Source organism: Vigna unguiculata, chromosome 2 (genome assembly GCF_037176805.1).
Source record: "Vigna unguiculata cultivar grain cowpea cultivar isolate G323 ecotype 2 chromosome 2, ASM3717680v1, whole genome shotgun sequence".
Lineage (NCBI taxonomy): Eukaryota > Viridiplantae > Streptophyta > Magnoliopsida > Fabales > Fabaceae > Vigna > Vigna unguiculata.
This window is the reverse complement of record NC_140793.1, coordinates 26,608,026-26,620,760: the sequence shown is the minus strand read 5'-3', so window position 1 is coordinate 26,620,760 and position 12,735 is coordinate 26,608,026. Positions and strand designations below refer to the sequence as shown.

The window sequence follows — 12,735 nt, the reverse complement described above, 5'->3', positions numbered from 1 at the left end:
GTTAAAATGTGTATAAAAATACATGTTAAAAGAATTATTTATCTATTTGTTATTTTTGAAATCAACTTATTTAAAATAAATTTTAAGAATGCAATTGGATTAAAGTGCATATTTTTAATTCACTATTTAAAAGAATTTGGCATAAGATATTCTATATTTTTTTTAATGATGAATTATATGGATCGACAAAATAATAGTTCAGCTTTAAATACCACTAAAAGTAAGTTATGAATGAGATTATATATAAATAAATAAATAATCAAAACAAATAACAGATTTATGTTATTTATATGAGTAGATTATTATTTTGGAATATAAAAACCTGTAATATTAGAAATAAATTTATAATCAATATTCTTTATTAATTTATTAAATAATCAATTAATTAGAAGTTATAAAATAATAAAATTAAAAATTAAAAGTATTTAGACTAATTAGTTTAAAAATAAAAGAAATAAATATTTTTTAATAATTTAATAAATGACTAATTAATTAGAATAAAATGAAAGGATAAAAATAAAATAAAGGAATGATTTTTTTCATAAATATGTTGTAATAAAATAGATATAAATAGTATTAAATGATTAAAAAAATAAGTTTTAGAAATTTGTCAATACAGTAAAATAAATGGGTCATAAAATAAATTTATTAAACGACCAATAAAAGGATAAAATAAAATAAATAAAATAAATAAAACAATAATTTATTTTTTTATAGATAAGTATAAATACATGTATAGAAGATATTTTCATTTTTATTAGTTATAATTTAATGTATTATCAATAATGAAATAAAATAGGAAAATCCTTTATACAACACAAAATTACTGTAAATTGAAACGTACGCGCTGTCCTTTGGAATCATACTCATAAGAATTCCTGCTCGACACTCGACACGCCAGATCTGCAAATCGGAAAATTCAGAGCGCTGTCGAAAACCGCCGTCTACGGCGGTAAAACTTGTCTCTGCATCTTCTTATCTGAGAATCGGGAGTTTTATTGAGCTTATTTATCTTTGTGGAGAATATCTAGCGCAACACTGAAACGAACGCCAAAAACTCGAGTTCCCAATGGAAGAGTTGGAGCAGTGGAAGGAACAACTTTCTCACTTGTCGCATCTGGCCATGGATCGTCTTCGCGAGGTTCCCCCAAATCAGCTCTACGTTGCTGCTGCCATCGCGATTTTCACAACGCTGCTTCTTCTCTCTGGTAAATACGTTGTTTTTTAATTCTTACTCTTCTAATCGTTTATTGGTTTCACGTTGTTCATTATTGATTTCTGTTTGTAGTACGTTTGTTCAAGCGGTCCAAGTCAAACACCGTTGTGTTGACAGGGCTCAGTGGGAGTGGAAAAACTGTTCTTTTCTATCAGGTATTTGCTACAAATCACAATTATTGAGTTCATTGCTTCTGATTTTAATCCTCGAATTAGTCTAGTTTAGTTTGTGGCTAGGGTTGGTTTGGTTATTCTGAAAATTAGAAAATAAAATTCGCTTTTGCTCGTGGTGAAGAGGAACTAAGGGCTATATTAGGTCATTGTGACATGTTTTTCAAATGTAGTCCAGTGCCTTCATCACAGTTTGAAATTTTAGTAATGATACCAACATGGTGTGAGATGGTTGGTAGATAGCCTTGTCATTTAAGTATGTGGTTAGGATCTTTCAAGTTTGTGTGTATGAAAAATATTTGTTGGGACAATTGAAAGAGGTCAGATCCTTAGATGTATCTCAGTACCTTAAGGGATTAATCCGTGTGGTTTGGTTTCTTTCTGTTTATCTGAAAACTGATATAATTTTGTTTTCTTAGGTTTTACCCTTTAGGAAGGACTCAGAGTCAGGTTATGTCATTGTTCGCAAGTTTTTGAAATGTATATAGCCTGGTGCCTTGATTGTTTGTTGTGAATTATAACAATGAATATGAAAATGCATTAAAGGAAACAGTTGTAATTAATTATGACCAATGGAGCTTGTATGAGGACATTGTCTAGGGTCAAAATAAAAAAGTTCATGATAACATTTAAAAGTTTTCAGCACAGATTTGAACCACATTTTGTGTTTTCTTATTGTTATTTCGATGCATCTTGAGTTTCTTTTTTTTTTTGTGCCTATAATTGTTGTATTCATGCAAGAATTGTCCAAAATCAAATTGTTTTTGTAACATTAGCAGTAGATTTGGGATATAATCAGACTCCTTGGAAAGTGATATCAGGCATTACTTTTCTTTGTATTGACATTTTCCAAATTAACATCATGTTCTTGACTCACATTTCATGCCTACTGCAGCTTAGGGATGGCTCTACTCATGAGGGTACCGTTACATCAATGGAGCCTAATGAAGATACTTTTATTCTTCACAATGAGAAAACAAGGGTAACATTTTAGCTTCCTACAATATTTGAATACTTGCTTAAAATTACAAAGTTAAGCCGGTTTTTGAATATACAATAGATTTTGCTTCTCATCGATATTTACCATTTGTTGTTCAAAGAAACTTGTTCGAGATGCAGTTGTAGCTTAAATTTTATTTGTCATATCTTATGTTTGTCTGTTGATTGTGGAATCGGACAATAGAATAGAACAAATAGTGTCATATTTTCCTTTTTATTTTGACAGAAGGGCAAGATAAAACCTGTTCATATTGTTGATGTTCCCGGCCATTCTCGGCTCCGACCCAAACTGGATGAGTACTTGCCTCAAGCAGCTGGGATAGTTTTTGTGGTTGACGCTTTGGACTTTTTACCGAACTGTCGAGCTGCTTCAGAGTAATTCCTTCCCCCATTTAGTTGCTAGATTATCATCTTTATTTTATCTAGCATATTTTGTCAATATTAGCAAGAAGCAAGTTTTATCTAGCATCGACGTACTCAACATATTTTAGCATTATGATATAAAATAACTTATCATTTTCTACCACTCCTAAGGAAGATGTCAGCAAGTCAGATACAAGGATACTAACATTGTCTTTTTATTTATAGGTATCTGTATGATCTATTGACTAAAGGAAGTGTTGTGAGGAAGAAGATTCCAGTGCTTATTCTCTGCAACAAAACAGACAAAGTCACTGCTCATACAAAAGAGTTTATCCGAAGACAGATGGAGAAGGAAATGTATGCCTTCAAGTTCCATATATTTTTATTTCAGTTCACTTTATCAATCAGAAACTACTCCATGATTTCGTTTTATTGTCCAGTTGATAATATTTATGCGCTCTCTCTGTGTTGGATGGAACATATACACATTCATATGTCAATGCTGTTATTGTTATTGATTGGTTCATATTGAAGAAGTATCTTGTATTTCCTTTTAATTACTCTAATATTTGAAGTTTCATTCACATACTGATCGGTTTGTTTGGATTTTGAAAATGTGCATTGTTATTTGTTTTTAATATATGATAACCTGATTGTTTCCATGATTTCGCTGTCAATTCTATTGTTGACTCTTCATATCATTATTTTCCAGAGACAAATTGCGGGCATCAAGAAGTGCGATATCAGATGCTGACGTTGCAAATGAGTTCACCCTGGGGGTACCGGGTGAGCCATTTTCTTTTACCCAGTGCTCTAACAAAGTAACAGCTGCAGATGCTTCTGGTTTAACTGGGGAAATATCTCAGCTGGAGGAGTTTATCAGAGAACATGTAAAGCAATAAGCTAGATATTGTGTTTAAAGCTCACGGATTTTTGTTGAGTTAGTGAATGGAGTAGTGTTGTTTATCTTGGTTGTACTCATTCGAAGTGCTGTCTGGACGAGTAGAGGCTTAAAAGAAAAGGGATTTTGGGGTGGGGTTTGGGTGTTTGGTTAGAGTAGGAATCAATGAGGATTTATTTCATTGTTAGTTCTGGTACATTGATCGGATTACAATTTTTCGTTTAATTGTATCGGTACTTGTATTTACCTCATTTACTCATTTACTTTTTACTGTTCTCTGCCTCTGCTTCAGAGGCTTTGGGACCCCATGTCCTCAACTTTATTTCATATCCTTTTGGCTATTTTTCTCCTTTGGTGACTTTTACTTTACGTTGGGTGACATAACCAAGAAAAGTTACTAGGTCGTCATACGGGAAAAGTGCAACTCCAGACATTTCATTATCCCAATGATGCAATCATCTAACTGCTGCTCATTTAATTATGGGTAAGTAGTTGAATGATTAAGTGATTAATTTCTGTTGATGAAAACACGTGCATAAGGATGTGGTAGGGCCCCGAAATCCCAAATGAAGAGAGTAAGTAATTTTAATTGTTGTGCGAGAATCATTATTTATATTCAATCATCGGTTTGCTATGGGATACTAATATATTGGCACTCACATTTGTTGTTTTCTCTTTCTTTTTTCTGATTACAATACGACAAACAACCCGTCTTCTATTCAGGATTTGCTATTTAGTTGTCGAGTTACTGCAAATTATGCTGACTCATTTTCTTGGGAGAACATAACCAGCAGACAAAACAAAACAATCAATTTTCAATTTAAAAACTAAGGAAACAGCATAGTTTGCAGATTTATTAGATTAAACAGAGTTTATATTAGACTTGCTTATTACTACAATTTGAAGCTTTTTCCTAAGTAAATTACCCAGATTTACTTTAATACGTGGACTTAATACAAAGCACTTTCAAAAATAACGAAACAAAGGAAATATGTTCACTCTGTTATTCCAAAAAATTAGGGTGATAATCGAAAGTGCAAGTATAGTTGATGTTCAAGGAAAACGTAATTAGAAAATACTTGTAATTTTACTCTGTCATCTAATCACAAAATATCATATAAATTTATTATTTTTTATAACAACTACTTTAAAAACAAACCATCTTTATTACAATTTCTTATTAATTAATTAACAAAATCCATTGAAAATTTAACTCGTGTACTTTCTCTGAAGAATCATATTGGCATAACAGCGCAGAAGCAATTCATATCCATACTGAATACTAAAAGAACACTTTTTGTAACATTTTACTGGGATTGATTTGATCAATGTAGGAGTATACTGTGAAATGTTTATCTCGGATGGAAGATATCACAAACATGGTTAGAGCAGAGCAGAGAAGTTCCATGTCTTCTTCAATCTGAAGTAGCAAATAACAACCACATGCCGCACAAATCCTAACACTTTTGGAGGAAGGTGGTGTTTTAATCTAATCTTCTAAGTTAAAATATGCTTTAGCCATGTTTAAGGCAGCTCTACTCCGATGACTGTTCATGAATGTATCATCGTACAAATACTAACAAATAATGATAAAAAAAATAAAAAAATCACCGTACAAACTGGCAGGAACCAGGAAACAATTTTGACAACCACAAGTGTTTCAACTTCACTATCAAAGCAAAGACTGCAAAGCATGGAATGTGCATTACACCCACACCTGTGTACCTAAAAGCACCACAAGAGAGCCAGATAAATATCATATCATCATCTGAATGCCTAAATTAATTTCATTTCCTAGTGCTGCATTTGGTAACATGTAAGATAAACATGCAATGTTGATACATGATAAATTGCTCCTTGCTTGCAGTTTAAGATTGTCATATTTGAAGGGGAAATCTTATGTCAAATAGTGTTGAAGTTAAATTTTAATTTTACAGATTCTGTTTGAGTTGTGATGATGCACTGAAATTGAGAACATACCATAAGGCTGCATATGGGGATGACAAATCAAGGAAAGGATAAGGCCACCTGGAACAACGGATAGAAAATTATGAACAGAATTGGGCCAAGTGAAAAGCAAAAATCAGAAAATGGGATACTTGTTTTTACCATAAGGAAACACAGGCATGGATGATCCACTGAAAAAGCACAAACATAGCCGTCCACAGAACAAAATATGCAAATCGAAACACTGGAAATCTCTGCATGTGTTAAGAAGTAGACGTAAATTTGAAGTACGTATGTAATGAGAAATGACATTAGCTAACAGATAAAACACAATAAAAAATCACCATGCAATTCAATAATGCTTCACCGAGGAGGAATACAGCGTTTAGAGAGTGTAGGCAAACATCCATCTGCAAATTGAGAAGTGCAAGCATTAGGATTCATTATGAAAATATGTTCTGAGTAGCAGAGGACCAGCCTGTTCTATTAGAACCAAAAGTGAACAATTTACACATTCAAAAATGAAACTAGAAAGGAAAGGCCAAACATTCTCCAAAACCTTTATTAGTACATTAAGTATAATTTTCTTCACCAAAAGATAAATGGCAGACCAGGGACAAGATCAATAATACTCACAAATTCCAGACGGAAATCTTTTTTTGTCATAGATGGATAAAGGACTAGCCAGAATACAATGTCGGTGAGCACCACAGCGCCTCCACAAGTCTATATATTTTAAAAAGAAAATGAAAATAAATCAGTAGATTGCCTCCTGAGTTCAACCAGTTAATAAGACAATGATAATAAACATGCAAGTGTTTAACTTTTTTTACAGCATGCAATAGTGTTTAATCAAGTAGCAGAAAAAGAGCGAGGTGAACACGAGGACATTATAAAAAACACAAGTTTGACAGAGAGATTGCATCACGGGCTTTTACAAACTTATGATCGTTGTGGAAGCCTTTATCTGCAAATTTATATTTTAATACATCTTTTAACACTGTTCTCTAAGAATCAAATAGGTAACTGGGACTTTCAAACTAGAATTTAATTGATTAATTAGCTATCTGGGTAAGGATAGCTTACTACGAAAGAAAAGGGGGAAAGAGCAACTAAGAGGACAGGAAAAACAATTCTCTAAGGATGCTCAATCTGTAAAACAAATTTAGCAAAACAACACAAAGAGGGTGTATACAAACAATTCTGTCCCATAATAAGTTTTAGTTGGTGAAACACCCTAAAAATGTTTGGTAGAGACGGTACATGCAGATAGAGGATGGTGACTACATAAAATGCCAATAAAATAAGTTTCTCAAAAGACTCTATAGACTATGATCAAATGTTTGACAGTGTCATGATTAATTTTGGAAAAATTCTATTTGGGTCTTTGGAAAATCCAGTTCAAAAATGTTGTTCGGCAACCCATGCTTTCTCCATCTCAAACAGATAAAATTTTCCTAATAAGCCTGATAACTTTTCAAATTCACATATCTTATGTCTGGTTTAAGGCTGCCATCTCCAATCATACTTTCTTTTTCACAAAACTAATTCCTTTGAAAATTCTCAGTTGCATTTCATGTCCTAATTAACAAAAAATCTGATTAAATGTCAATTTGCAATTGTTAAAATACATCACTACATTAGTTAAAATCATGTAAGGCACAAAAATATATACTCCAATAAAATCCAGAAAAAAAAAAAAAGATTACCTGAAAAATTATTTGAAAAATATAACCCCATACACGAGCAATATGCCGAGCGTGAGGCTCCCGATTGGTATTGGAATTCTTATACAGGTTAGGTAATTCTGGAGTACCATCGAGTGTAGGAGCCACATAAGTGCCTTGTTCAGTATCCAACTGTTCCTGATTGACTGTGTTGCCATCAATTGTTTTGTGTTTATAGAAACATCCATATATGGAGACACAAGATCCATACTGAAAGTCAAATTGAGAGCAGAAGTCACTTGGAGAAGGAATGAAATGAAAACAAGAGAAAAGAAAAGTTAACTGACAGATTCAAATTTTTCTCCTAAGGTGCATATAAACCTTTAACCTACAAAATGTATTATAACCCAACTAGAACAAGTTCCACCCTAAAACCAAAAGAAAATGCAATTTTATTATAATATCAGATGAGTAAGAGATGATAAGGGTTACCCCAAAGTAAATGGTGACCAAAGTAAACGTCCACCTGTTAAACAAAAAAGAAGTAATCAGCATATTTCTAACCAACTAATCAAGAAGGAAGCTTAAGTGTCTAGCTTGCTGTTGAGGTAGCAATAAAACAACAAGTGCAAATTAAATATAAATTTCAAGTAAGTTTGTTCATAACTTATTTAGCTCATATCATCGCTATAGTTGCATCAAGACTAGAATAGATATAGGATATGTGAATGTAATCTTACTGAGTGTAGAAGTAAAATATGCCACCTCCATCAGCAACCACATTGGTAGTGAGCAAAGACAAAAGCACAACAAAAGAAAATATCCTATAAGCAAGCAACCAAGCAGGATGAATCCCTTTAAGGCATGTATTCCATGTTTCATCCTGGTAAAGAGTTCCAGCTGTTTCCCTCTGTCTTTCTCTTCTCCCATTCCTTGGTTTACTGCATTCTTCGTACTTCCATATCAAAAATGATGCTAGACCCATAGCCATTAAAATAAAGAGTGCACATAAGAAGAACCTCCAATTCAACCAATAACTTAAGAGAGTAGTGTCTGGCGGCAGTGCCATAGTGGATCTGTTAATAATAAGAAAGTGGTCAGTTACTTATATTTCCTTTGCTAAATAAGTTCCTCCAATTTCATGATTTTGTATGCGCCCAGTTAAGATTGGATACACGAGTGATTAGCAAAACAATATTCTGCCAAGATTATCCTTATCGAGAAGAGTTCAAGTCAATTTCACGAAACAGAGATTAAATTGAAAACCCCTCCCATAACCTAAGCCAATACACAGATTCCTTAGTTGAAAATTTTCACGAAAATCCAAAAAGTTTGATACTTTATCAAACTGAAGATAGAAAAACAGATTACTGATTCCCAACTGAAAAGACACAGAAGAATGGATAAATAAATAAGCAAAGAGTAGAAGTACTCACAGAGAAAATTGAGAAGTAAAATTAAAGGCGGCAGAGGACTGATTTCTGAAAGAATTTCTGAAAGAAGATGCTTTGTTTCTTCCTTCTATATGGGTACGTATCAGAAAGTGAAGAAGAAGAAGAAGAAGATATGTTAAGAGTGATTTAATGAACCAACAAATTGAAGTGATGTTATCAAATGATTAACAGTGAGAAAGGTATTCAATCAATTGATTTTGCTTCGCAAGTGGCTGATCCCAGTTCGCAGGTTTGGGATCAACCAAGATTCACCGGAGAAGCTTTTTCCTCTGTTCTTTACAATGCAATGAAAGTATTATATTTATAGATAAATTTCCCACCTCTCTGTGCTGCATATATTTATTTATTTATTTAAGGTTAGTTACTTTTTGTTGACTTTTGTGTGTTCTGTTGAAAAAAAAAATGTTTGGTTTGTTAAATGAAAAACAAAATCTTAATGTGTTTACGTTTTTTTCAGGTAAAAGATATTATTTTTTTCACGTAAATAAACAGAATAAGATAAATTTTACGTTTTGAACTAATAAAAGATATTAAATATGTGTTTTAAAATTGAAAATATCAATTATTTTGAAAATGTAAACCTTATTTAAATTTAAAATTTTAGATAAAAAGTATTTTTACTAGGAAATAAATAAGAAAAATATTTTAAGCTAAAATATAATTTATGAATGTAAACGATTGACATAGAAACCATCTTATCAAGAGCAGACGGAAAGGAAGGAGTGGTGGTGGGACTTCTTCTTTAACTAAATAAAAACTAAAAAAATCTGTTTTCGATATATTTATTTCATAATAACTTTAGGGTTTATAAAAAGATAGAATATCAACTTTTTTAGTTACTCTTGATTTGTCACTGACAATCATTTACTTGTTTTAATTTTAATAATATTTTAAATTATAACACACAATTTATAATAAAATATAAATAAAAAGTAGCATAAAATACAAACACATTTAACAAAACTAAATATTTCCTTTTTTTCCTGTTATCAGTTATATTTTTTTATTGTATATAATTAATTTAATTTTAAAAAACATAAATATAGATAAATAATTATTTAAACATAAAATTATAAGATAACTATTTTAATTTAGAAAAATAATTAAATTTAAATAAATAACCGCTTAAAAGATAAAAATAATAAATATTTATGTCTACTCAAAAATTTCTTTTATTAATATCTGTAATCTATATAACTATATAAAAAATATATATTTCTTTTGTGTCTACGATTAATTCACCTATTTTATCATTTATAATATAATTACGAGTAATTATGGTAATGATAATAGTTATTCTATAATGTTTTATATAAAACTTAAAGAGTCCTTCAATTATTTTCTTCTTCTTTTATTTCTATGTTTATTTGAGTGGTTATCTTTCTTCATTATAACAATAAATACACATCTTCATTTTGGAGTTTATAGAGTGCTTTTGACCTTCCAAAGAAGAAGAAGGTCAACCTTGCATCATAATACTCTCCAAGATAGTCGTTAGGTGTGTGTGATTTTAAAGCTAAGACTCTTTTTTACTTAAAATAGTATTATCTCCCGTTGATCCAAACTTGACCTACAAAGCAAACTTCCAAGGTCAAGGATCAACAAGTTAAGCCAAGTCAACAAGTTAATTTAATTTAAATCAACAAAAGAAAAGTTAACATAAAACTAAAATCAAAAGAAGGCAAAGAAATTTTACTTCTAAATATGTTTATTCTGCTTTAAACATGTGACTTCATCTTTGATAGGGGTAGAAGCTCATTATATAGTCACTGCGCTTTTATGCTAGCATGATAATATTCCATTTGTTTTATTTTGTTTTCTTTCATATATAATTTTTTCACATTACTTCATTGTGTCTTTTTTTTTTTCCTTTTCTTATATATGTTTAGATTAAATATGTTTTTGGTCCATTAACTTTTAGTAAATTTTGAAATTAGTCAATTTTGAAACTTTAGACCAATTTATTCATTCATCTTTCGAAATACGTGAATTTAGTTATTTTAATTAACTTTTGTTAAGTTTATTTGACATTTCAAACGTATTTTATAATAGTATTTGACTTAACATTAAAGCAAAAATGTGTCAAACAGTATAAAAAACTCAAATACAATTCTGAAATATATACGAAATATCAAATAAACCTAACAAACTTTGATGTGTCTCAAATTGATCCGAATTTTCAGAAATTTGATGTAAGTCTTTTTCAGTTAGTACAATATTAACAATGTTAAAAAACTGTTATATGTTAATTTGTGCATTTATTTATTTAAATTTAAATTTGTCAGGTATCAACTGACGTTGTGACAGTGTGATATGACAATGATGATGATATTTGTCACTATCAAACCAAGTTTCATAACCTTAGCCTCAATGTGGTCCATTTATTTTTATTTTGTTTCAATTTAGTACCAATCTTTTATGAGTAATTGTGTCCTTCTCCAAATTGAACTTAAATTTAATTTTTATATAAATGTTATACAAAATGTTTTTATTGAAATTGATATTTTTATTAAATATTTTTAACATTTGTTTAAAATTTAAACAATTTTGTCCCTCTCCAAAGTGAAACTAAATTTAATTTGTATATAAATGTTATACAAATATTTATATTAAAATTAATATTTTTATTAAATATTTTTAAAAAATTAAGTTTATTTAAAATTCAATGTAAAGTATAAATTTAAATAAACTTAATATTAATAAAAATATTTAATAAAAATATAAATTTTAATAATAATATTTGTATTGCATTTGTATAAAAATTAAATTTGATTTAAATTTAGAAGAAAACAAAATTGTTAAATTTAAAAAATAAAAAAATAGAGAACTAAATTGAGACTAAGACAATCACACTTAATGTGACGGTGACATATAATACTATCACGACCATATCACATGACATAACGTCAACTAAACATGTGATTTTTTTTCAAAAATATATTAAATAAATAAATAAATTACATAAAAATACCACGAATTAATACGTAACATTTTTTTATGTTTGTTGGTACATGATTGCCAAAAATGATCTATTTGATATTTTATTAGATAATGTAAATGAAAAATATAATCTAACCTTCAATTTCCACCACTTTTTTGCTGTCATTTATTTTTTGTCATATAAAAGGAATTAATTAAATAAAACAGGACAATTAAGGTGTCCTAACTCCTATACAAAACATGCAAAAACAAGTGCATGATAGTAGAGTACGTTTAGGGTTAAAACTCTAAATACAATACAAAGCTCACAGTACAAAATACATAAAAAATCTTGGCATGAAAAAATGGCTCATTATGAACTAAAAACTTAGGATACCGGACCCAAAACAGTCACAATAGAAAAAGACGAAATATTAATTGTAAGAGTAAGTATGTTATACATAACTGCAAAACAACTTTGAATTCCTGCTTTTAATATATATAAAGTCCGCCCAAATTTTTGTTGTCATGAGTGTGCCTATTTTTTGTCATGCATGTTCACAATATTGTTTATTTTTTTATATATTGTTATCTCAGTCTCTTATTTTCTATTAACATTTATAAAGTTTCATTGTGTAGATTATTTATAAATATTTAAATTTCTTTTTCAAGTTCAAATTTATTCATTCATAAGTTTAATTTAATCATAAAATAAATTTAAATTTGTTGTCAATATAAATATAACCCACAATTACAAAATTATTTTTCAAAAAAAAAAAAAAGTGTGAGTAAAAAACACCAAACTTACCATAAGAAGATAATTACTTAAATCACCTTAATGTTTTCTATCATGTTAGTAATTGATATTATCTATATTGTAATCTACTCAGTAACAAGTTCCGCATATTGAACCATACAATGTAATAGTTGTAACTTTTCTGGAAAAAAAAAAAAACTTTTTAAGTAAATGTAAATAACATTAGATGAAAAACGTAACATCTAATTACATATGCGGACCGGGTTGAACAAGCTTTGGGCCCAAGAACAGCCCAACAAAAAACCCTATTCCATTGGAGTATATAAATCCTCTGTAAATTCC

The 12,735-nt window shown here is 29.8% G+C and overlaps 2 protein-coding genes across 2 annotated transcripts; one reads left to right on the top strand and one right to left on the bottom strand.

The window, feature by feature from the left end:
- The first annotated feature begins 846 nt into the window (after positions 1-846).
- Positions 847-3,990, top strand: LOC114168665 (uncharacterized). The gene is made up of 6 exons (XM_028053569.2): positions 847-1,208; positions 1,289-1,371; positions 2,282-2,368; positions 2,612-2,760; positions 2,974-3,105; positions 3,461-3,990. Exons 1-6 carry the CDS (start codon positions 1,070-1,072, stop codon positions 3,648-3,650), a joined length of 780 nt encoding a protein of 259 aa, XP_027909370.2. The 5' UTR covers positions 847-1,069; the 3' UTR covers positions 3,651-3,990.
- Positions 3,991-4,943: 953 nt separating this feature from the next.
- Positions 4,944-8,984, bottom strand: LOC114169370 (uncharacterized). The gene is made up of 9 exons (XM_028054512.2): positions 8,700-8,984; positions 8,004-8,339; positions 7,756-7,789; positions 7,306-7,533; positions 6,233-6,322; positions 5,941-6,006; positions 5,759-5,850; positions 5,630-5,677; positions 4,944-5,374 (listed from the first exon to the last, which is right to left on the bottom strand). The coding sequence occupies exons 2-9, from the start codon at positions 8,330-8,332 to the stop codon at positions 5,257-5,259; spliced, it is 1,005 nt and encodes a 334-aa protein (XP_027910313.2). The 5' UTR covers positions 8,333-8,339; positions 8,700-8,984; the 3' UTR covers positions 4,944-5,256.
- Between the last annotated feature and the right edge of the window lie 3,751 nt (positions 8,985-12,735).